We start from the raw sequence: 25435 nt of genomic DNA on the forward strand, positions 1-25435 counted from the left end.
ACCGTGGGGGTGTTGAGCCAACTAGATGGTTCCGCCCAGACGCTTAATGGACCCTGAGAGGTTCCAGGCAGCACTGGGGGCCCCACCTGCCTCCTCTGCTCACAGCTCGGCAGATGCCTTAGTGGAAGCCTGGGAAAGGACGGTCACGGAGGCACTTATTTATTTATTTATTATTATTTATTTATTTATTTAATTTATATACCGCCCTTCTCTCAAGAGACTCAGGGCGGTTAACAGGGCAATACGTAAAAGACAAATACAAAAGTTAAAATTATTAAAACATGATTAAACAATGCCCATAGTACAAATAGTACAAATTTAAAATTAAAGTCATAATAACAAACCCACCCCATCCCATCAGGCCAGGCCCGCTTCCTTAAAGAGATGGGTTTTAAGGTCGCGCCGGAAGGAGCGGAGGTCGGGCGCCATCCGGAGCTCTACCGGAAGATGGTTCCATAAGTCCGGTGCACCCACAGAGAACGCTCTCCCCCTGGGGGCCACCAGTCGGCATTCTTTGACCGGCGGCACCCTGAGGAGGCCCTCTCTGTGGGAGCGTACTGGGCGGAGGGAAGTTGACGCCGGCTGCAGGTGCTCCCCAAGGTATTCTGGACCCATGCCATGGAGGGCTTTGTAGGTCATTACCAACACCTTGAACCTCACCCGGAAGACAACTGGCAACCAATGCAGCTCGCGGACCAAAGGTGTAACACGGGAGTATCGGGAGACCCCTGACACAACTCTCGCGGCTGCATTCTGTGCCAGCTGGAGCCTCCGAGTGGTCTTCAAGGGTAGCCCCATGTAGAGAGCGTTGCAGTAATCAAGACGAGAGGTCACGAGCGCATGAGTGACCGTGCGCAAGGCATCCCGGTCTAGATAGGGCCGCAACTGGCGCACCAGGCGAACCTGGGCGAACGCCCCCCTAGTTACAGCTACAATATGGTCTTCTAAAGAGAGCTGTGAATCTAGGAGGACTCCCAAGTTGCGAGCCCTATCTACAGGAGGTAATGACTCACCCCCCATAATGAGGGGTGGGATATCCTGAATATCCCGGGATGCCGGTACGCACAGCCACTCCGTCTTGTCGGGGTTGAGACGAAGCCTGTTCCTCCCCATCCAGACCCGGACCGCCTCCAGGCACCGGGACATCACGTCGAGGGCATCACTGGGGTGGTTTGGGGTCGAAATGAAAAGTTGGGTATCATCAGCATACTGATGATACCCAACTCCAAAACCACGAATGATCTCACCCAGCGGCTTCATGTAGATGTTGAACAGAAGGGGCGAGAGGACCGACCCCTGAGGGACTCCACAAGCGAGAGGCCTCGCGGTCGACCTCTGCCCCCCCGTCAACACCGACTGCGAACGTCCCAGGAGATAGGAGGAGAACCACTGAAGAACCGTGCCTCCCACTCCCAATCCCCTGAGACGCCGCAGCAAGATACCATGGTCGATGGTATCGAAAGCCGCTGAGAGGTCTAATAGGACTAGAACAGAGGAGTATCCTCTGTCCCGAGCCCTCCAGAGATCATTCACCAGCGCGACCAATGCCGTCTCCGTGCTGTACCCAGGCCTGAAGCCCGATTGGTACGGGTCTAGATAATCCGCTTCATCCAGGACCAGAGGGAGCTGATGTGCCACCACACTCTCAACAACCTTCGCAAGGAAGCGAAGGTTGGAGACCGGACGAAAGTTATTCAAAACAGCCGGATCCAAGGTAGGCTTCTTGAGGAGAGGTCTCACCACCGCCTCCTTCAAGGCGGCGGGAAAACTGCCCTCACTCAAAGAAGCAGCTATAACCGCCTGGAACCAGCTTCGTGTCCCCTCCCGGGCTGCATAAACCAGCCAGGAAGGGCACGGGTCCAGTAAACATGTGGTGGAGCTCAGCCTCCCCATGATCCTGTCCACTTCCTCCGGAGTCACAGGATCGAACTCCTCCCAGATGACATCGACAAGATCACTTGTGTCCTGATCATCCGATACTGCCCAGTCGGAGTCCAAACCGGTCCGAATCCGAGCGATTTTGTCCGACAGATGTTGACTAAATTCCTCGGCACGCCCCTGCAAGGGATCCTCACTGACCTCCTGGTTGAGGAGGGAGCGGGTCACCCTAAACAGGGCGGCCGGGCGATTATCTGCGGACGCGATGAGGGCAGCGAAATAATTAGATCTCGCTACCCTCATCGCAGCGAGATAAGACCTAATATGGGTTCTTAGTCGCAATCGGTCGGATTCAGATCGGGTGGACCTCCAAACGCTCTCTAGGCCCCGTCTCCGACGCTTCATCTCCCGGAGCTCCACGGAAAACCATGGAGCCCATTGGGATCTGCGCCGGGTCAGGGGCCGCAAGGGTACAACTCGGTCAAGTGCCTCCGTGGCCGTCCTTTCCCAGGCCTCCACTAAGGCATCCGCCGAGCTGTGAGCTGGGGAGGCAGGTGGGGCCCCCAGCGCTGCCTGAAACCTCTCAGGGTCCATTAAGCGCCTGGGGCGGAACCATCTAGTTGGCTCAACAACCCCACGGTGGGGGGTGGCAAAACGGAAGACCAGCCGCAGGAGATGATGGTCGGTCCATGACAGGGGCATAACAATTGGGGAGCCCCCACCAAGATCATCTAACCACCGACCAGATAAGAAAACCAAGTCAAGGGTGTGGCCTCCCTCATGGGTTGGTCCATGAATTACCTGCGTCAGGTCCATGGCCGTCATGGAAGCCATGAACTCCCGAGCTAACTCAGATACTCCTCCCAGGGATGGTAGATTGAAGTCTCCCAAAACCATTAGTTTAGGAAACTCAATCACCAGCCCTGAGAGGATATCGAGAAGCTCAGGCAGGGCTGCTGCTACGCGACTAGGCGAAAGGTACGCGAGCAGCAAGCCCAACTGCGCCCTAGGACCAAACCTCAATAAGAGAGATTCACACCCGACTATCTGAGGAACGGTGGCCTCCTGCGGACATAAGGTCTCCCTCATAACTACAGCCACTCCCCCACCCCTACCCTGAGTCCGAGGCCGGTGTAGCACCCGGAAGCCTGGTGGGCAGAGATCCACCAGGGGGATACCACCCTCTGGGCCCAACCAGGTTTCCGTAATGCAAGCCAGGTCCGCTTGCTCACCCTCGACTAAATCCCGGACGAGGGGAGCCTTATTAACAACGGACCTGGCATTTAGGTACACCAGTCGGAACTCAGGTGGCTGCACATCCCCGCTCCCAGAACCTTGACCGAATTGTACCCTTGCGGCCCCTGACCTGGCGCAGATCCCAGTGGGCTCCATGGTTTTCTGCAGAGCTCCAGGAGATGAAGCGTCGGAGACGGGGCCTAGAGAGCGGTTGGAGGTCCAGCCGATCTGAATCCGACCGATTGTGACTAAGAACCCATATTAGGTCTTATCTCGCAGCGATGAGGGTGGCGAGGTCTAACTACTTCGCTGCCCTCATCGCGTCCGCAGATAATCGCCTGGCCGCCCTGTTTAGGGTGACCCGCTCCCTCTTTAATCAGGAGGTGAGTGAGGAACCCTTGCAGGGGCGTGCCGAGGAGTTTAGTCAACATCTGTCGGACAAAATCGCTCGGATTCGGACCGGTCTGGACTCCGACTGGGCAGAGTCGGACGATCAGGACACGGGTGGTCTTGTCAATGTTACCTGGGAGGAGTTCGATCCTGTAACTCCGGAGGAAGTGGACAGGATGATGGGGAGGCTGAGCTCCACCACATGTTTATTGGACCCGTGCCCTTCCTGGCTGATTTATGCAGCCCGGGAGGGGACACGAGGCTGGTTCCAGGCAGTTATATCTGCCTCTTTGAGTGAGGGTAGTTTCCCCACCGCCTTGAAAGAGGCGGTGGTGAGAACCCTCCTCAAGAAGCCTGCCTTGGACCCGGCTGTGTTAAATAACTTTCGTCCGGTCTCCAACCTTCGCTTTCTTGCGAAGGTTGTTGAGAGTGTGGTGGCGCATCAGCTCCCTCTGGTCCTGGATGAAGTGGATTATCTAGACCCGTACAAATCGGGCTTCAGGCCCGGGTACAGCATGGAGATGGCATTGGTCGCACTGGTGAATGATCTCTGGAGGGCTCGGGAGAGGGGATATTCCTCTGTCCTAGCCCTATTAGACCTGTCAGTGGCTTTCGATACCATCGACCATGGTATCCTGCTGCGGCGCCTCAGGGGATTGGGAGTGGGAGGCACGGTCCTTCAGTGGTTCTCCTCCTATCTCCTGGGACGCTCGCAGTCGGTGTTGGCAGGGGGGCAGAGGTCGACCGCGAGGCCTCTCGTTTGTGGAGTCCCTCAGGGGTCGGTCCTCTCACCTCTCCTGTTCAACATCTACATGAAACCGCTGGGTGAGATCATTCGTGGCTTTGGAGTTGGGTATCATCAGTATGCTGATGATACCCAGCTTTTTATTTCGACCCCAAACCACCCCAGTGATGCCCTCGACGTGATGTCCCATTGCCTGGAGGCGGTCCGGGTCTGGATGGGGAGGAACAGGCTTCGACTCAACCCTGACAAGACTGAGTGGCTGTGCGTACCGGCATCTTGGGACATTCAGGATATCCCACCCCTCTCTATGGGGGGTGAGTTATTACCTCCTGTAGATAGGGCTCGCAACTTGGGAGTCCTCCTAGACTCACAGCTTTCCCTAGAAGACCATATAGTAGCTGTGACTAGGGGGGCCTTCGCCCAGGTCCGCCTGGTGCGCCAGTTGCGGCCCTATCTAGACCGGGATGCCTTACGTACGGTCACTCATGCGCTCGTGACCTCTCGTCTTGACTACTGCAATGCTCTCTACATGGGGCTACCCTTGAACACCACCCGGAGGCTCCAACTGGTACATGGCATGGGTCCGGAATACCTTGGAGAGCACCTGCGGCCGGCATCAACTTCCCTCCACCCAGTACGCTCCCTCAGGGTGCCACCGGTCAAAGAATGCCGACTGGTGGCCCCCAGGGGGAGGGCGTTCTCTGTGGGCACACCAGATTTATGGAACCATCTTCCGGTCGAGCTCCGGATGGCGCCTGATCTCCGCTCCTTCCGGCGCGATCTTAAAACCCACCTTTTTGAACAAGCCGGCCTGACCTGATGGGATGGGGATGGGTTTTATAAATTAACTTTTAATCTGTACTAATTTATTACGGGCATCGTGGTTTAATTACTTTTAATAATTTTTAATTTTTGTATCTTGTTTTTATTATGTATTGCCCTGTTCACCACCCTGAGTCCTTTGGGAGAAGGGCGGTATACAAATTAAATAAATAAATAAATAATAAATAAATAAAAAGGGGGGACCGGCTCGAATTGCTGGCTGTCATCCAAAACGACGGGGATATCGTGGAGGTCTGAATCTCAGCCCCTGCCGACATTGGGGAAGGCACAATTATGCATTAGGATGAATCACGAGAGAACTGGAGAGGGGCGATGCAAAAAAAGCCGAGAAAGAAATTAGCTCCCCCCCTTCCCCCAAGACATTATATCTCAATGTTTACTGAGAAGCATGTTGTTGTTTTTTTCCTGGTGACCACTTTCCATTCTTGTTCACCATCTTCTGGACCTCCTTCATCAGCTCCGAGACCTGCTTCTCCCGCTCGGCTCCTTTGGCCCCATTGTTAAACCCGCAAAAGCGGTTGCCGCACTTCTCAATCAGCTTACGCAGCTTTTTGTTGTCGCATTTTTCAACGTACTCCTGCAGGGAGTCCTCTCCTAGGTCTTCCTTGCAGGTGAAGAGGACGATCGTGTGATGGACGGACTTTTCCCCAAAGATCTCCCAGACCCGCTTGGCGGCATCCTTGTCTTCTTTCGTGAAGCGCCCCACCTGGGTCACCAAGACGAAGGCGTGGAGGCCTGACTGGCACATCCGATGGCAGTTTCTCATCTCCTCCTCCAGGGACAGATCCGTCTCTTTGGAAACGAAAAGGGCTGGCGTGTCAATCACGAAGATCTTCCCGCCTTTCCAGGTCCCCTGCCCCATTTGCAACACCCGGGTGGTGGTCTTCGCTCCCAGGGCGGACTCGAACTGCCTCCGGCCGAGGATGGTGTTGCCCGTGGCGCTTTTCCCGCCTCCGGACTTCCCAACCAGGATCAGCCGGAAGTCGGCATCATCCCCTAGGAGTTTGGAAGAGAGAGGGAGAGTCTTAGGGCAGAGCGGAGTTACACGGCTGGAAGGGAATTCAGTGAATATATGGGGGGAAGGTAGGGGGAGGGGCGGACAGAGAGAGAGAATATTAGATACTCAATAGAGGTAGATAGATGATAGATAGATAGATAGATAGATAGATAGATAGATAGATAGATAGATAGATAGATAGACAGACAGATAGATAGATAGACAGACAGACAGACAGACAGACAGATAAGACAGACAGACAGACAGACAGAGGGTCAGACTAGAAGACCTCCAGAGTTCCTTCCAACTCTGTTAGTCCATGCTTCGGCACACACAGCCAAGCTGTTTCCCTGTGGAAGAATTTGGCAAGCAATGAAGCCAAATCCTGGCGGGACCCTCACCTCCTTCCTTCGCTTCCGTTCCGTGGTCCCTCGTGGCAGCCTAAAAGAGAAAGAATCAGCAGTTCAGACAGGGGAGGGTAGAGTCCCTGGGCAGAGTAAGAAGAGGAGACTTGACAGCTGCTTTTTCTGGAATGGTCCAGGATCTCCTACCTGGGCAAGGGGCTGGACTAGATGACCTCCCAGGTCCCTTCCAGCTCTGTTATTTCATGATTCTGTAAGGATCTCCTGCTTGGGAGGGGACTGGACTAGATGACCTCCAAGGTCCCTTTCAGCTCTGTCATTCTGTGATTCTCTAAGGGTCTCCTGCTAGAACAGGGGGCTGGACTAGATGACCTCTGAGGTCCCTTCCAACTCTATTCTCAATGACTGATTGCAGTGGGAATGGCTGAAGCTACTGTCCTGGGTGGAAGGACAGGCTAGGTTGGTCGTATACTGCTGATGGGAGATCACACACACACACACACACACACACACACACACACACTAATAATAATAATGATGATGATGATGATGATGATGATGATGATGATGGCAGGGGGGCAGAGGTCGACCTCGAGGCCTCTCGTTTGTGGAGTTCCTCAGGGGTCGGTCCTCTCACCTCTCCTGTTCAACATCTATATGAAACCGCTGGGTGAGATCATTCGTGGTTTTGGAGTTGGGTATCATCAGTATGCTGATGATACCCAGCTTTTTATTTCGACCCCAAACCACCCCAGTGATGCCCTCGACGTGATGTCCCGTTGCCTGGAAGCGGTTCGGGTCTGGATGGGGAGGAACAGGCTTCGGCTCAACCCTGACAAGACTGAGTGGCTGTGCGTACCGGCATCTCGGGAAATTCAGAATATTCCATCTCTTTCTATGGGGGGTGAGTTATTACCCCCCGTAGATAGGGCTCGCAACTTGGGAGTCCTCCTAGATTCACAGCTTTCTTTAGAAGATCATATAGTAACTGTGACTAGGGGGGCCTTCGCCCAGGTTCGCCTGGTGCTCCAGTTGCGGCCCTATCTAGACCGGGATGCCTTGCGTACGGTCACTCATGCGCTCGTGACCTCTCGATTAGACTACTGCAACGCTCTCTACATGGGGCTGCCCTTGAGGACCACTCGGAGGCTCCAACTGGTGCAGAATGCAGCCGCGAGAGTTGTGCTGGGAGTCTCCCAATACTCCCATGTTACACCTTTGCTCCGTGAGCTGCATTGACTTCCAGTTGTCTTCCGGGTGAGATTCAAGGTGCTGGTAATGACCTTTACAGCCCTACATGGCATGGGTCCGGAGTACCTTAGGGAGCACCTGCGGCCGGCATCAACTTCCCTCCGCCCAGTGCGCTCCCACAGAGAGGGCCTGCTCAGGGTGCCACCGGTCAGAGAATGCCGACTGGTGGCCCCCAGGGGGAGGGCGTTCTCTGTGGGTGCACCTGACCTGTGGAACCGTTTACCAGTTGAGCTCCGGATGGCTCCCGACCTCCGCTCCTTTCGACGAGATCTAAAGACCTACTTGTTTGAACAAGCCGGCCTGGCCTGATGGGGTTTGGGTTTTATTACTGCTTTTAATGTATTTTAACTTATTGTTGTAAGTCATTGGGCATTTTGTTTAATTTTCTCTTAACCTTTGTATCTTTGTATTTTAGTATTTATTGCCCTGTTCACCGCCCTGAGTCCTTCGGGAGAAGGGCGGTATACAAATAAAATTATTATTATTATTATTATTATTATTATTATTATTATTATTATTATTATTATTATTATTATTATTATTATTATTATTTATGATGATGATGATAGCTAGAGAGAGAGAGAGAAATTATAGATAGATAGATAGATAGATAGATAGATAGATAGATAGATAGATAGATAGATAGATAGATAGATAGACAGAGAGTGAGTGAGTGAGTGAGTGCCAGGAAAGTCAGGAGATTCAGGTAGTTCAAATGAGTATCAAGATTTATAGCAAGCTTCAGTTCGCTACAAGAATCTGACCTACTAACGCAGACATGTGAAATACAAGGCCCGGGGGCCGGATCCGGCCCGCGAAGTGGTTACATGCGGCCCACGAAGCCATCCTGGAAACAGTGAGGGAACGGGCCCCGCTGCCTTGGCCCTGGCCCACAGACCCTCCTTCCACCAAAGACCCTCAGATCTGTCCCACTCCTGCCCAGGCCCCCAGAGCCACCCTTGATGCCAACGATGTAGAGCTGGCCATGGCCACCCAGTAGGCCATACGCACTTTAGCCATGCCCACCCAGTAGGCCACAACCACCCAGGCCACACCCACCCGGCCCCCTGAGGGCAACCGCAATGCTGATGCGGCCCTCAATGAAATTGAGTTTGACACCCCTGTACTAACGGATCAAGGGAAATGAGCAGGAGATAAGAAAGGCATTCAAGGTGGATTTAGATCTCTTGTGGGCGCACAGGGATTCATGACTGATGACGCCTTTGACCCCTCCCATGGGCACAGCCTGCTCATCTCCTCCAACCTCGCTGACTGATCCCCTTCTCTCCCCACCCTGCTTTGGGTTGTAGGGCAAGAACGAAGGATTGTCCTGGTGGGCAAAACCAGGAATGGGAAAAGCACGACGGGAAACACAATCCTGGGAGAACAATGCTTTAAATCCATCGTGTCCCCTAAGTCAGTGATGATATCTTGCCAAAAAATGGAGAAGAACTGGAATGGCCAGAATATTATGGTTGTTGATACTCCTGGCTTTTTCGACACCAAGGTTTCAGAGAAGGAAACTGCTGCTGAGGTGAAGAAATGCATGAGCATGTGCAACCCAGGTCCGCACGTCATTCTGCAGGTGATGCGTCCTGGCCGTTTCTCCAAGGAGGAAAAGGAGGTGGCTGAGCTGATCAGTAAAATCTTCAACTTGAACGCCAAGAATTACATGATCCTCTTGTTCACCCGCAAGGATGACCTGGAAGAAACGAGTCTGGAGGACTTCCTATCCCAGGGTGATGACTCGCTTCAGAAACAGATAGAGCAGTGTGGACACCGCTACCTGGCCTTCAACAACAAGGCCAAAGGAGAAGAACGGGAGGAACAGATGGCCGAATTGATGACCATGATTGATCAGCTCGTACACAACAACAGAGATGCTCCTTGTTACACAGAAGACATGATGAAGGAAGACGAAGAGCACTATAAGAAAAGCAAATTATCCCGGTGTTCTATTCTCTAACAGAGAAAGCCTTTATGCTGGATCCTCTGCTCCGTGGGGGCAGCTCTCCCAAAAGCCACAGCCATGCATTTCCCCCTTCTTGCCCTCACAGGGAGACCTCCAAAGAACCTGAGTCAGAGATTCGTGGCTGACTCTCCCTGAGCCAATTCCTTCTCCTCAAAATCCGCTTTCTCCCCTCAGATCTCCTTCACTGGGAGGATCCTGCCCCCCCCAAGTATCAATTGGCGACTGCTTTAGAAAGAAGGTTGCGGTTTATGGAAGAGGAGAGCCAGACAGGAAGATGCCTCTGGACGGAAAAAGAGAGTGAGCACATGTAGGGAGTGGGTGTTTATACCCTCTGGAGCCTTTTGTTTGGAGTTGGTCCTGTGGCGTAAACTTTGACCTGAGTCTGAGTGTGCCTTTCTGGTCTTCTGATGGTGGTGGGTTAATCCTAGTATGTCCCAAAGGTCATATCCTGCTTCCCTGGGGCTGGGGCTGATGCCTCTTAGATTTTTGGTGAGGGGTTGTTGATTCTAGGGATCTTTCTTCCTAATCCCACTTTCCCGATTCCAGTGTTTCAGACAAGATGATCACATCTGCATTTCTGCAGACTTGGTTTCTGCTTGGGGAAATATATTGTCTTTTAAAGATTTCCAAAAATATTTCTTTCTCAGGGGAGGGGGCTGACTTCTCACACCCATCAGCTCCGGAGAAAGGTTCATCTTGGAGAAGCAACCCAAAGTGAAACTGAGGAACAGATAATAGTTGGTGGAAAGACCCGCCTTCTCCCTGCTGCGCCCAGGTGGAACCCAGACCAGGTCCCATTTTATTTCCCTGTTTGTACAGAACCCAGCAGAAACTTCAGAAAAGGAGAAAGCCCCCTCCCCAAATTACCTAGAACTCCCCCCCAACAACAGAGGTGCTTCTGTGTCCGTCTTGTAGCTAGGTCCCCTCCCTTGTTCTCCCCCCACTTCTCTGCCTTCCTGTCCCACCCACCCGTTGGGGTCTCCCAGAGAGGAGGGACTTCTTGCTCTCCTATAAACGGGCAGACAGAGCACCGCCCTCGCCCAGTTCAACTCTTCCATTTGATTCTACTCTATGACACGCTGATCCCGTACCTTGGGCACCTTAGGCGGCCGGATGACGTAGTGTCTTCCCCTGTTCTCCGAAACAACTATCTGCACCATCTTCATCAGCTCCCAGACCTGTGCCTGGCAGTCGGCTCCAGCGGCCTTGTTATTGAAGCCACAGAAGCGGTTCCCGCACCGCTGGATCAAGTCCCGCAGATTGTGGTTGTTAGACATTCGGACGTATTCCTTCAGGAATTCCCCTCTCAAATCCTCCACACAAGTGAAGAGGACAATGGTGTGCCTGGTGGACTCGTCCCCTAACATATCCTGGACACCCTTTGCAACTGTCACATCTTTGGCGGTAAAGCGTCCCACCTGGGTCACAAAGATCAGGGCGTGGGGGCCAGGCTGGGAGAGTTCAACACAAGCCTTGATCTCATTTTGCACAATCTCACTGTGGTTTTCAGAATTGAAAATGTCGGGTGTGTCGACCACGGAGATCTTCCTGTCCCGCCATCTTCCTTGCCCTCTTTGGCACTTCAGGGTGGTGGTCTTCAGCTGCAAGATGGACTCGAACACCGGCCGGCCGAGGATAGTGTTGCCCGTGGCACTTTTCCCGCCTCCCGACTTTCCCACCAGGATCAGCCGGAGTTCACCATCCTCCCTTGTGAGTTTGGAAGACGACGTTACTGTTAGATGTTTTGTGCCAGCAATGGCAGTTCCCCAAAAAGGTCATCAGCTGGGAGCAAAGAGGCTTCTTTGCTCCCACTGGTGGGTCAGGGGTCCCTGGCCCCTGCAGCCCCATTGGCGAGAGAGTTTTATGGTAAGGGAGGGGCTGAGACCCCCATAAATACCTCTGCTCAAGGGGCTGCTCTCAGCTTGCTCTGTTCTCTTTGTTCTCTCTTCTGTTTGCTTGCTTGCTGATCTACTGAGCTCAACCCAGGCATGGATGCCTCCATGCCAGGGAACTCTTTCTATTTACTTTATCGTTAAATAAAGCTTTGAATGATTGCATTCCTGCGTGATGCCTTTTACTTGGAAGCACCTTAACGAACATCGACCTCGTGAGACCATCTCACAAATTGGTAGCAGAGAATGGTTTAAGGCAACGCTTCCAAGTCATGCAAGATGCCTGGAGGTTCAAAGAACCCATTTGAAACGGATGGCAGGAGATCCCCAATTGTGACCAGGAGTCTTCAATCCAGGACGGCAGCCCTGCATCCAGCCCCTGACGCAAGCTCAGCGCCAGGGACCCCTTCGCATGCCTCCCTACATCTGCAAGCCACAGAGGGAAGCATGGAAGGCTTGCAGTCTACCCAAGACTGCCCAGACGCAGCAGAAGCAGCCCGGGCCCAAGACAAGCGCCTCGTGGGCCAGATGACTGAGCAGGAACATGAGGAACTGCTCTTAACGTTTCTTGCAGCACAAAGGACGTCACAAGCCTCTCCATGGGGGATGCCAGCGCAGGGGGGCTCTGGACTCCGGGTAAGTCCTTCCCCAGCGCCCACGAGGCCCCCTAACATGGCGCCGGCCACCCTGAGTGACCCCGGGACCCCAGAGCTTTTGGCGTGAAATTTCCCGCCAAACTGTGACCTACAGCTTCCGGGGGCAACCGGAAGCAAGATGGCGGCCCCCAGGACACCCACATGGCCTGATATTGATAGGCCTCAGCCAAGCCTCGAGGCCCAGTAATCGGTGGCATCCAGCCCAAGCAGCATGGAAACCCCCTGGTCTTCCCCACCGGAAAGCCTCAAGGCGTATGATAGCATCAAAGCCTGCCCAGCCGTGCCTACTGCAGCAGAGATTGGAGCAACTATCCGGACCCTGGTTGCAGCTCTGGAGGCTAAAATGACTGCAGCCTCAACATCGGGGGTAGCCAGCCTCCCTCGCCAACCCCAGGGGGCTCCCGGAAGAGTTCTAAGGCCTCCAATCCTCTCCCCGGGGCCTAACTGCCGGGAGGGGTCCGACCTGGAGTCTCCCAGCTGCGTCCTGCAACCCCACAGGTCCCCCAGTGAACCCCCGGGCCCTCCAGCCTACTTTTTGCCACCGCCCAGACGCCCTGCTTGCCAGATGGTCTTCAGGGGGGGTTTCCGGATGAGGCCTCCCCCTCCAGCGCCGTCTTCAGCCGCCTCCAGGGTCTTCAGGACCAGCGATGGGCTCCTCTGGGCAATCCGAGCAATCCAGGCGCCATCCAGCCCCCATCCTGCGATCTTTGCCCCCCGGTGAGTGTTCCAGTGCCGGGGGGATTTCAGGAGGAATCTTCGGGGCTGCTGCGGCCTTCAGTCCCTCTTCAAGCCCAAATTCCAGCCTACAGGCCCAGGGCTGGGCCTAGCACAGAAGCAGGAAGAGACACGTCTGCTCTCTCCGCCCCCTGGGCTGAAATGAGCTCTGAGCATGCCCAGTCGGGGCCATCCAAAAATCAGAGAAAAATACCACCACCTACCACCAGAGGGGTCCCTCTTCCATTTACCTCAATGGAAAGCTCTAAGGTGTATAGGCATGGACAAAGAACTGGAGAAAACTTCTTTCATTCACAGATTTCTCCATCTGCTCCTGCATTCTTAAATAAATTTGAAAAACTGCAACTTGGGGGCGAAAATTTCAGCAGATGGAGTAAAGAAGTGCAGATGTATCTATTAGAGCAAGGGACTCTAGACATGGTTCTGGACCCCCCACCTCTTCCCTGGGGACCCCAAGAAGAGTGGTATCATAGGAAAGCATATACCACTCTACTGAGTTCACTGGATACTAACTTGTACTCCAGCATTCCAGATGGGCTCACAGCTGGTGACGTTTGGCGGTTATTATACAATTTATTCAACAGCGACAGCATCGGTTCGATCACCAGACTCACAACTGAGTTTTACACCACCAGACTCAGATTTGGAGCTAACATGGCCGAACACCTGGGAAAATTGAAAGCACTCAGGGCAGAACTGATGTCCAGAGACTACCTTGTACCTGAGGTTAACATGGTCGCTGTCATTCTGGCTTCCCTGGACAAAAATTGGAGCAGTTTCATTGTTTCACTGGAGGGGACAACGAAGGAAGCCATGACTCTGTCCTACCTCACAGGGAGGCTCATTGAGGAAGATAGGAGACGAAGAGATGCAGGAGAGTACGCCAGAGTTACCACCCAGCGAACCAGCAGGAGGCACCACAGCTCAGAGCAGGTTAATGCTCTACTTACGTGTTTCATCTGTGGCTCTGAGGGGCACCTGAAGAAGGACTGCCCCCATCACCAACAAGGCCCCAAGCGTGGTCCCAATCAAGGAAGGGGCAAGGGGCAAGGTAGGGGGCATGGGGGGGGGGGCAAAGGTAGTGCCAAGGGCAATTTTGTGCATACTTGTCCTCTCACCCCCACCACAAAGGCTTATGGCTACTGGACTCTGGAGCTTCATCTCACATTACCAATATGAAACAAGGGTTTAAAAGGTTAAAGAAAATTAACTCATCTGTCAAGGTGGCCAATGGTGATAAGGCTTTGGTTGTTGGGGAGGGCACTGTTTCTGTACCCGGGCTGGGAAAAGTTGAAGGGGTATTGCATGCTCCCTCCATTGCCAACAACCTATTAAGCATTATCAAATTATGTGACGATGACAGAGTGGAAGTTTTATTTCGCAAAGGGGGAGGTCATGTCACCCGGAACCAGAGGGTCATTGGAAGTATTGCCATCATAAATGGTTTGCCATACTTCTCCCCTGAGAACCCAGCCACAGAGGACAGTCCACCGGGTGCCACCTCAGAAGGGGCCTGGGCAAGGGAAGAGAGAAAGCCCCCACAGCCAGCCCCAAGGCTGTGTAAGGAGCGCAAGGCCGAAGCGGTTGCACCCAAGCCACCTCAGCCAGCCCCACAACTTTCCAAGGGCAGTGTGGACAAGAAACCCGAATCTCAGCAGGCACCTACAGCACCGCTCAAGGCAACCAGAGCCAAGAGGGTGTCAGTGGGGAAGCTGCTCCACGATAAGTGTGCCCATCTCTTACACCGAAGATTAGGTCATGCGAGCTTCCCTGTGGTTAAAAAGATGGGAGAGTTTGCTGAGGGAGTCCAGCTCAAGGATTGTGAAATGTTCCTGGACTGTGCCATCTGTAAGAGGACAAAGAGGAAGGCTGCCCCCATCCCTAAGGTGTCACTGCGTAAGGCCCAATACCCGTACCAACTAGTACATGTTGATTTGGTTGGGCCTTTCACACCATCCCTAGGAAAAAGACAGTATTTTCTCACTGCCGTTGACGATTTTTCATGATACGGCCACGTGTATACCCTCACAGAAAAATCCGAAGCCTTTGACGCCATAAAATCACTGTATGACTTTGTAGACACCCAGTATAAGACCAAGATCGCACAACTGCAGAGCAACCGCGGGGCAGAGTTCATGTCCCGAAAATTCCAGGACTGGGTAAGGCGTAAGGGCATCCGCCATTTTCTTACAGCGCCATTCACTCCCTCTCAAAATGGCGTGGCAGAGAAAAGAAATGGAATCCTGCAAACTATGATGCGTAGTCTGATTGCGGACGCTGGGGTCACAGAATCATACTGGGCAGAGGCGGTGCACTACGCCAATTACACCTTAAACCGCACCTGGAGCAGTGTTCTGGACCAGACCCCATATTTCCTGGTCCACGGTAGGAAACCAAGTCTGGGACACTTGCGTGTGTTTGGCTCCTACGCTTGGGTGCACATCCCCAAGCAGCTGCCGAAGAAGGGGAGATCTCTGTCCCAGAGACTGAGGTTCTTGGGCTATGCTCCTGGCTCCAAGGCCTACCGTTTCCTGGGAGAAGGGGGCAGGACTGTCACTTCCCAATCTGCCTCCTTCGAAGAGGACTCCAATTGGACCCAGATCCACTTGAATGATCTGAGCCCATATGTCAACCGACCCAGCAAGGACACACCGACCACGACATCACCTGAGACGACCACATACCCTGCCACTGACGAAAGTGAGGAACAAGACGAAGATGTCATCCTACCTGGATCAGATGGGGAGGATGAACCGCCCAGTCCCAAGGGGGAAGACACGCCGTCTTCACCCCCAGCGACGCCTCAGAGACCCGCGGAAGAAAAGGGCGGTGAGTGGCAGAAGGTCAGGAGATCAAAGCGATCCAACAAAGGGATCCCGCCAAAGAGAATCGACATTGGGCACATCGCGTCTGTCAACAGTGTTGTGGTCACCCCAAAATCCTTCTCTGACATCCAGGAGCTGCCCATCGAAGAACAGGAGAAATGGCAGCTCGCGATGGAGAAGGAAATGCAGAGCCTAAGAAAGCTCAAGGTCTTCACCCCCCAGCAACCACCAAAGGAGAGGAAAGTCATTGGCACAAGGTGGGTTTACAAGGCCAAACCACTTGCCAAAGGCCTCTACCTGTATAAGGCCCATTTGGTAGCTCAGGGGTTCGCCCAGCGCTACATGGAGGACTACGGGGAGACCTACTCTCCAACCGTCCGGGCAGAGAGCGTCAAGGTCGCCCTCGTAACTGCAGCCGCTCTGGGGGAGGAAGTCTTCCAATTCGACATCCAGACGGCTTACCTCCACGCCAACTTGGACCGGCAGATCTACGTGAGGGCTCCTCCTGGCTACCAGCAGGAAGGGGGAAATACATGGTTGCTCCACAAAGGGTTATATGGCCTTAAGCAGTCGGGGAAACTATGGTACGACTGCCTTAGAAAAAGTTTAGAACGAGTTGGTTTCACTGCATCCCATGCAGATGAATGTGTTTTCACACGCAACTCCAAGGGTACCACAGAATGGGTGTTAGTTTATGTGGACAACCTCCTATATGTAGGGCCTGACAAGGAAGGGTGTGACGAATTTGCCAAGGCCCTGGGGGAAACGTTTACCCTGAAATCTTTGGGGCGGGTTGACAAGTACCTGGGTGTGCACATCTTGGCCACTAAAGGGGGGGGTTCGCCCTATCTCAGAAAGAAAAGATAGAGGAGTTATTGGCCAAATGCAAAATGGCAGAATCTAACCCAACGCGTAGCCCGATACAAAGTGACTATTAGAATCACACTCACAAGGACGGTCCTGAGTTCACAGATAATATGCTTTACAGATCTGTGATCGGCTCCTTGCTATATATCAGCAAATCGAGCAGGCCTGACATAGCTTTAGCCGTGAATCTACTGTCCAGGCATGTGGAACACCCAAAGGAATTCCACTGGACTGCTGTTAAGAGGGTACTTAGGTACCTCAGGGGCACAACCGATGCTCTCCTTGTGCTGGAACCAGAGAGGGGGAAGACGGCCCAGCTCTCCGCTTACTCAGACGCAGACTGGGCTGGCGACACCAAGAGTAGACGGAGCACCTCTGGTTTCCTCATATTGCTAAATGGCTGTCCTATCCATTGGCATGTTAGGCAGCAAAAATTTGTTTATTGCTCCACGGCCAAGGCTGAATATGCCAGCCTGTCAGACACGGCCAATGATTTGATTTGTTTCGATGCTCTGATAACGAGCATCTGGGCACCTCCTTCTCTGCCCATCCACGTTCAAGAAGATAATACGGCTGCAATTGCAATCTCGGGGGCATATGCAGTGGGCTCTAGGTCCCGCCACATAGACATACGCTATAAAAATGTCAGGCAGCTTGCCAAAGAGGGGTTTATACATGTTGAGCATTGTAACACAACTGACCAGATAGCTGATCTGTTCACCAAACCTGTTCCCATTGACCGGCACAACCTTCTGTGTAAGCGTTTGTGTTTGGCCTTCTGAACGTGTATATACATGTATATGACACCTGCTCGCCCCCTCACATACATTCACTGGTCCCTGTCATTGGCTGGCAAGAAGGGGAATTGTTAGATGTTTTGTGCCAGCCATGGCAGTTCCCCAAAAAGGTTGACCCACTGGTGGGTCAGGGGTCCTCGGCCCCTGCAGCCCCATTGGCAAGAGAGTTTTATGGTTAGGGAGGGGCTGAGACCCCCCATAAATACCTCTGCTCAAGGGGCTGCTCTCAGCTTGCTCTGTTCTCTTTGTTCTCTCTTCTGCTTGCTTGCTTGCTGATCTACTGAGCTCAACCCAGGAATGGATGCCTCCATGCCAGGGAACTCTTTCTATTTACTTTATCATTAAATAAAGCTTTGAATGATTGCATTCCTGCGTGATGCCTTTTACTTGGAAGCACCTTAACGAACATCGACCTCATGAGACCATCTCACAGTTACACAAAGGAATCAAGAGATTTCACACGAGCCCACAGAACAGCAGGGACTGTGGAAGGAGGCCCATCTGTGGGCAAGGGACCCTCTCAGGGAGGGAGGCAACTGTGCACAGGAGTGGGGAGGGGGTCTCCACAGAGGGGCCAAGGCATCCCCTCCTCTAGGCCGGCCAGCGAGGCTCTGGCTGTTTGCTATGGGGAGAGACCCATCCAGCACAGCTCTTCCTCTGAACTGGCATCAGCTCGCCGTCCCAAGTGGCTGTCATGCTGCCCCCACCACAACGCTTGTCCCCCTCGCTTACCCAGGCTGATCTCTTCCTCCATAGTTCCTTGGAAGAGTGGAAAGGAAAAAACACGGGTCAGACGTGGCCACGGTGTGTCCAGTGGGGCAGAGAGAGCCGGCTGCCCCCCCCGGTCCTTCGGACCCTGAAACCACAGCCTGGTCCTCCACCCCTTCAAGGCTGCTCTGGACCATCCCCCCAGCTAAGGGAGGGGGTCTGAGATGCTCTGAAGGGAGCCAGGGAGAAAGGAGGGGCAGGGAGGGAGGGGGAGCAGAAAGCAAGTGGAGGACCCTTCTTGCGCCCTTCTTGCGTGGATCCCGGGAGGCTTTCCCTCCGGGGAGATTTGGGGAGATGCAGGGAGCGGCCGCGTCTGCCGGCGATTCCCGGGATCCTAGCTTCGGCTGCCGGGATCGAAGGGTCTGATCCTCGCCCGCTTCTGCCCCTCCAAGCTGTCCCTCCCACCCACCCCCACCCCAAACTCCAGCTCAGTGTTTCCCCTGGGCAGATCCCCCCTCCTCCTCCCCACCTGCGCTTTTGCGGAAGGACTCCCTGGGTCTCCTCTGTCCCCCTCCCCCGCACTTCGCTCAGCACCTCCCCTTGTTCGGATTTTTCCCCCCACCCCTGGTCTCCCCTTCCCCAGACTGGCCAGGAAAGACCCCCCCTGACCCTCCTCACCCCCTCCAGACTCAGCGCTTCTACCTGGGCAGGGCCCCTCACCCACCTCCCCCACTCACCTGCCTGCAATGGAAGGACCCCCCTGAGCCTCCCACCGCCCTCCCCACTTGCCCTGCAGATGCCCATCCCCTATTCTATTCTAATTCCTCCTCCTCCTTCCCTCCTCTTCCCCATTCTTCACCTCCTCACCTTTTCAGGCCTCCATGTAGGACAGATGCAAGTGACTGCCTTGCTCCATTGACCGAGCCCTACTTGAGTCACTGCAGCGCATCGGAATTGGTACTGAAGATTTAGGTGGACATCTTCCAGGGAGAATTGATCCTGAGGACCTTCGGCATGGAGACTTTTCCAATTTTCCTCTCCTGCGATCCGATATTCCACCTGGTACCTGGAGACGGAAGGCTTCCCAACAGCTAATGCATCAATACTGATCTGGAAACTCTTTGGCTGGACTGGTTCAACGTTAGGAGGGGGAGGTCTTCTAAGAGCAGCTTCCAGCTCCTGACGTTCCTTGAGGACCTCCGTGGTCAAGGCTAAACTTTTCCTCTCCAGCATTTTTAACGACTCAAAGAAATTCTTCATGCTCTCGGTGCTCATTTCCCAGAACATTTCAGCAGCAGCATTACGGCTTCCTCCGTTTTCTCGGTGAGCGAAGAGGGCGGAATGGTTGAATCTGAAGTGCAGAGGGGTTCCCGACTCGTCCCGAGCACACGTCAGGTCAGCCTCCATGACGGCCTCCAGGACAGGTGGTGTCCCCCCATCTGAAAAGGTGATCAGGAGTTGGACGTTATCCTTCACGTCTTTTCCCAACATGGAGAGCAGGGAATCAAAGACACATTTCTGGGCGTGAGTTGGATGGGCAAGGAAGGCCTGGGCAACCAAGCAGATGGCATCAATGTGGTCAATGCCCCCTGGGGTGGAGAAAAGCTCCAAGAGCTGCTCCTCAACCAGCTTGTCTTGCTCTGCGTCTCTTGTGCCTCCAAATCCCGAAGTGTCGATTATTGTGAGAGAATAGGGGATCCGGAAACCCTTCCGATGATTCACCACGTAGGCTGTGACTTCAGACGTCCTGCTTCCAGCTTCGCTTCTCTGGATGGTTTCATGAATGAGTTTGAATCGGAAATTATCTCCCCACTGGACACCCAGGATATAATTGATCATCCCGTTGATCAGGGTGGTTTTCCCACACCCTGTTGCTCCCATCACCAGAATCACTTTGTTGGGCACTTCCAAGTTCTCCTCTCCAAGCTGGTACAGGAGACAGTGTGTATCTAAGGGGACTTTCGCCAGAGGAAGGGCGAACACTAATGGCTGTCTGTCCTCCACCAGGGAGCTTTCCTGAAGGAACTGGCGGGCTTTGTTGTCTGCATCTTCTTCCTCCATTGACGTGGAGACCTCCACCTCCTCGCTGAGGACACCCAGAGCTCCATTATCACACACGGCGGACACCCGTATTCTATACTTCGTCTGGGGCTTCAGACCTTCGACGGGGTAAAACTCTGTTTTTCTCCCAGTACTTTTTTCAGTCCACTGGTCGTTCCCATCTCCAGCCTCCACTGTTCTGTACTCCACCTTGTACTCCTTGACCACAACTCCTGAGGCAATGACGCTGGGACTCATCCAGGCCACAGAGATGACAGAAGATGCCACGGTGACCGTTCTTAATTTCTCAGGAGGGCTGGTGGGAAGGGTCTTTATGGGCGGGCTCAGGTCACTGGATTTACTAAGGCCCGGCTTGCAACCAGCAGCGTACTTGAACTGGTACTCTGTGTTTGGAGGCAGATCTTTCAGCAGGAACATCTCCCCGGCGTCCTCTGTCCTCACGGTCTTCCAGTCCTCTTCCCCTGCAATCTTGTACTCTACCAGGTAGCTGGAGATTGTAGCCCTCCCGTATTCAGCGGGCTGAAACTTCAGCTGAATGCTGTCGTGTCTCAGTTCGCTGATCAGGAAAGGGAGAGGTTTTGAGGGCAACTCAAAGTTCTTGCTGACCAGCTCTCCGTCTTCATAAAGGTATATTGATGCTCCTGGGGTGTCCACATCTGGGAGTGAGGCCACAACAAAGCGGACCTTCTCATTCGATCGATTGACACTGAAAAAGTCTTGGATGGATTTGGCAGCTTGGCGAGCATTTCGGGTCCACCCCTTGTTCTCAAACCAGGCCACGTCTTCGTCCTGCCCAGGACTGGACCTTGTGGACTTAGCTGATTCTTCCAAGAATTGCTCCTGAAGCCAGTCCTGTAAGCTCAACAGAAATGGCTCCTTCTTATACAAAGAGGTGAAAATAAAGGCGACCACGTATACATTCTGGGGGTTCAGCACTATCTCCTCCAGCTTGTTCTGAGATGAGATAACTTGCATGTTACTTAGAATCATCAGGTAAGATTTGACAAAGTTAATTTCCCTTTTCTTGGTGACCAGAAATTCAGGGAGCTTTTGACTGTTGAAGGGCGACTGGTTGACGGACAACAAGATGTCCACCAGGGTCGCTTCCTCCTGCCCTCCACCCCGGATGGAAGGCAACGTTCTGGCCAGCTGTTTCTGGAAAGTCTGCCTGTGTTGTTTGCAGAGGTCCTTGAACTGCTTGATCTTCCTCTGGATCTCAGGGAAGGTGTCACAAATGGGATTCTTGGCTAGATCGTTGCTTTGCATCCGGAGTTCGTTGAGGTCCTCCAAGATCTTTTCAGCATCAAAGATCAACGCTAGGCTGATCTCACGGACCATCTTAGCTGCTCTGGTGTCCAGTTTGGTCAGTGGGTAGAGCCAGACCCTCATAGGCACAGCCTTCTCCCCATCTTTCCCTAACATTTTTGGCAGAGTCTCGTAAATTGTCATGGCATCTTGGAAGGTCACTGGATTTTTCTCCAGAGAAAAGTCTCCATGAAACATGCAACTGAACTTGAAAGCATTCTCTTTCTCCTTCTCGTTTAGCTTCATATCTGCTTGTCCTGTGACGGATATCATCTTCTTGATTGTAACGTGGAGGTCTCCTTCTATATTTTTTACCATTTCTGTTGAAGAATCATCTCGGTCAAACACAAAGAAAGCCTGGGCTCCGAAGAGGATGGCGGTGACCACGTGGGTGGCCGTGCCATGCTCAAAGACTGCTGGGTAGGAGATATTCTGGATTCCCAGGTGACTCATGGTCAGCTGTTCATACCTGGTGGTGGTTTTGTACAGAACGGTGACTCTGGCTTGTTTCTTGGACTTCTTGGTGTCGTGAAAATATTTGGCTGATCCTCTCACATCAATCAGCCCCCCCAGGACACTGGCCTTGAGTGATGCTGAGATGTCCAGGGCAGAGGCCTTGTCATCAATACTGTCAGATGCAATGATTATAGTTGCTGTATTGGGCTGAGGCCTGGTGGTCAGGTCCTTCTGCAGAGAGTTGTAGTCCCAAAGGGTGACCCCTGCATGGAACAGGAGAAGATCGTGAGATAAATCTGATACTGGATAGAGAAACCCCAGAGATCTTGGACAAGGGCACATCATTTCTCTCTGAGGATAACTTTATTTGTTCTGTCCAGCAATCACCAAGGAAATTGTCTGTTTTGCAAAATACTGCAAAACCCCAAAAAGTCTTTCGACTGAGGAGAGAGATTTTGTCATTTCCCAAAGCATTTCAGGAAGTTTGGTATGGAAACCCACCCCATGTTTGGTAGTCAGGGCCAGCACTGCTGCATGCTAGGCCAAGGGCTTGATGCACATTCCAGGCAGAAGACCCTACTCAGCTAGCTGGTACTAGCAGGCCCTGTGTTCAGGATGCCAGCTCTTAAGTGTCCTTGGGCTAAGCCTGCGCACTGATGGCAGTGCTTGTCTCCCTCCCTCCCTCCCTCCCAGGTTTCCTGCCAGGGATGCCCACCCATCAGCCTCTCCTTTGGTTCCTACCGGGGATGAGGGCATCCTTGCGACAGTCGTACAGCATCCCCAGCTGGAAGGGGCGACCGAGGGCTGAAATCTCGATGGCATCCTCTGCCACGGCCATGCTTGGCACTTGGGTGCTGCTGGTGCTTCTCGTGCCCTGCAAAAGAGAGAGGAACCATCTGGGGGAGGCCGAGACTGACTTATGACTCTGCGAGGGGATGCAGGTGTGGCCTCAAGTCTCCCCCCACCCACTGATGGTAGTCCAGTTTCTGGGATGGCTGAAGAAGGCTCTCTTGCCCAGAGCAGGGCGGCAGGAGCTGCAGTCACAATGCCTAGCTGGTGGATGCGCTGAAGCCGTCAAGAAACCAAAAGTGGCAATTCCTCCAGCAAAGATGAGACGGGCGTTTTGAGGAGAGGAGCGAGTTTCCCGGGATTAGGGTCACACCCATGGTGTCAACTGAGGACTCTGCCTGGACTTTGCGATTCTATGATTCTGCAAGCGTCTCCTGCTCGAGCAGGGGGTTGGACTAGAAGACCTCCAAGGCCCCGTCCGGCTCTACTCTGATTGATTGGTTGACTGATTGAGAAGGAAGTCACACGCGGACATGCCTGCCTTCTTCCTCCTTCCTCCCTCCCTGCTGGAAGGAGCCCTCCAACCTTCGGACTTCAGCCAAGCCACAGCAAGTTTTCAGGGAAGCCAGAACAAGAACAAAAGTTCTTTGTCTCCAGGCAATAAGCCCCTCCTATCCTCCATTCCCCCCCCCCCAGCACAAAGAGCAAAGTCTGATTTATCTGGGAAGATCTTAGAATCTCGCTGGAAAAATTCCTGGGGAGTTGGGGGGGATTGAGATTCCGAATGGTGTGGGGGCTTTGGATGAAGGTGTCCCCTCCCTCCCCCCTCCCCATTCCAGCTCTCCCCATGTTTGGCTGTCTGGTCAGAATTCAACAGCCTTCCTGAAAAAGAGCAACCCCTCTCCCCAAATTTCCTGGAATATCTGCCCCCGCGACCCAACAACACATGTGCATTTCCGTCACATCCGTTGCTAAATCCTTTGACCTGTGGAAACGGCCTTTGCTAACCTTGAGGCTCTCCTATTCCCCCCTTCGCGTTTCCCAGAGAAGGGGCCACTTGCTCTCGTGTAAAAGCAGGGAGCAGCCCAGTCCAGGATTGACCCGCTTTCCACCAGATACCCAGGAACAGCCCTGCTCTCGCCCCACTCCTCTCCGCTGCCACCGCAAACGCCAACTCGGAGGTCTCACTGCTTCTGGGGTCCTCACCTGGTTGGAGGAGTCCGGAATCTCTGGCGGCAGGCGGATCTACTGCTCTCCTTTGCTGCTTCTCTGCTAGATCTTTCCGTCATTTGAACCGCAGGCAGGGTTGATGATGGATTTTATGATGGGAACAGAGTTCAGAGATTGTACGAGATTGGGTCTCATAGCAGCCAAGAAAGCTAATAATACAGTACGACTCTTGGTTGTATAAACGGAGGCATAGAATCAGAATCACAGGAAGGATTAGTACCGCTTTGTGAAGCTTAGTAAGGCCACATCTGGAATAGGGCAACTAGTTTTGATCACATTACAAAAAGGAGTTTGAGACTTTGGAAAAAGTGCAGAGAAGAGCAACTAAGTTGATTAAAGGCCTGGAGATCAAAATATGAAGAACGGTTGCAGGATTTGGGTATGGCCAGTCTAGAGAAAAGAAAGGCTGGTGGGGGGGACATGATAGCAGTCTTCCAGTATTTGAGGGGCTGCCACAAAGAAGAGGAGGGTGTCAACTTATTCTCCAAAGCATCTGAAGTCAGGACAAGAAAAAACAGACGGAAACAAATCAAGGAGAGTAACCGCCTGGAATGAAGGAGAAACTTCGTGACAATGAGTGAGGATTAACCAGTGGAACAGCTTGCCATCAGAAGTTACAGGTGCTCCATCACTGGAGGTTTTTAAAAAGAGACTGGACAGCCACTTGTCTGAAATGGTAGGGCAGGGGTGTCAAACTGCCGGCCCACGGGCTGGAGCGTCACGGAGAAGCCGCGCCCACCCCATTTTCGGCAATGGGAAAAAGTTCCGATACGAGTTTGACATGCCTGTGGTAGGGGGTTGGACTAGATCATCTCCAAGGTTCCAACTCCATTCTGATTGACTGATAGAATCCAGACAGGCCATGCTAAGGCAAAGCTCTTTAAGCGGGGAATAGCTGAGAGCTCGCAAGACAACTGTGGCACACCAGAACAAACTATAACACATAATAGTCTGAGAACATCTCATTAACTTTGGAGGCACCTGAGATTATTATTGGAGTGACACCAGAAGCAGTTTGATGGTTAGCTTCCTTAGATATCGAAAGATAACATCTATCCCATTGCAATTCTATGGCACCATGTTATGGAGGTCACCACTGATCTTCTCAGCCTGGGCAATGGAATGGAGGGACTTCCTTTTCTGCCTCTCTCGTCTTCCTTCCTTCTCTCCTTCTGTCTTCCGTTGTCTTCTTTCCTCCCTTCCTCCATCGAACTTTGATTCCACTCACCCATCTTCCTTCCTTCTCTCCCCCTTGTCTTCCTTCCCCCATCCATCTTTCCTTCCTTCCTTCCCTCCCTCATCCTACCTTCCCCCATCCATTTCCTTCCTTCCTTCTCTGCCTCCCTCGTAATCCTTCCTTCTTTGCCTCCCTTGTTTTCCTTCCTTCTCTCCATCCTCTTCCTTCCCTGCTTCTGTTTTCCTTACTTCTCCTTCCATTCA

At 53.1% G+C, this 25435-nt stretch overlaps 4 protein-coding genes and 1 long non-coding RNA gene across 5 annotated transcripts in view; 1 reads left to right on the forward strand and 4 right to left on the reverse strand.

Moving 5' to 3' along the window:
- Positions 1-25435, reverse strand: part of LOC310650467 — a 376544-nt gene that overhangs the window by 32580 nt on the left and 318529 nt on the right. The window lies entirely within an intron of this gene.
- LOC310650473 (GTPase IMAP family member 3-like) lies at positions 5191-13613 on the reverse strand (the record flags this gene model as incomplete). The annotated part of the gene is made up of 4 exons (XM_083380023.1): positions 5191-6088; positions 6491-6530; positions 12755-12836; positions 13585-13613. 4 exons carry the CDS (start codon positions 13611-13613, stop codon positions 5469-5471), a joined length of 771 nt encoding a protein of 256 aa, XP_083236149.1. The 3' UTR covers positions 5191-5468.
- LOC310650474 (GTPase IMAP family member 4-like) lies at positions 6872-9668 on the forward strand (the record flags this gene model as incomplete). The annotated part of the gene is made up of 2 exons (XM_083380024.1): positions 6872-6893; positions 9013-9668. The coding sequence occupies 2 exons, from the start codon at positions 6872-6874 to the stop codon at positions 9666-9668; spliced, it is 678 nt and encodes a 225-aa protein (XP_083236150.1).
- On the reverse strand, positions 10739-12167 carry LOC310650476 (GTPase IMAP family member 2-like; the record flags this gene model as incomplete). Its single annotated transcript, XM_083380025.1, has 2 exons — positions 10739-11381; positions 12034-12167. 2 exons carry the CDS (start codon positions 12165-12167, stop codon positions 10739-10741), a joined length of 777 nt encoding a protein of 258 aa, XP_083236151.1.
- LOC310650477 (uncharacterized protein) lies at positions 18038-24052 on the reverse strand (the record flags this gene model as incomplete). The annotated part of the gene is made up of 4 exons (XM_083380026.1): positions 23972-24052; positions 22718-22850; positions 19022-22239; positions 18038-18205 (listed from the first exon to the last, which is right to left on the reverse strand). Exons 2-4 carry the CDS (start codon positions 22812-22814, stop codon positions 18038-18040), a joined length of 3483 nt encoding a protein of 1160 aa, XP_083236152.1. The 5' UTR covers positions 22815-22850; positions 23972-24052.

The sequence above is a fragment of the Vipera ursinii genome (genome assembly GCF_947247035.1).
Source record: "Vipera ursinii genome assembly, contig: SUPER_Z_unloc_1, whole genome shotgun sequence".
NCBI classification, from domain to species: domain Eukaryota; kingdom Metazoa; phylum Chordata; class Lepidosauria; order Squamata; family Viperidae; genus Vipera; species Vipera ursinii.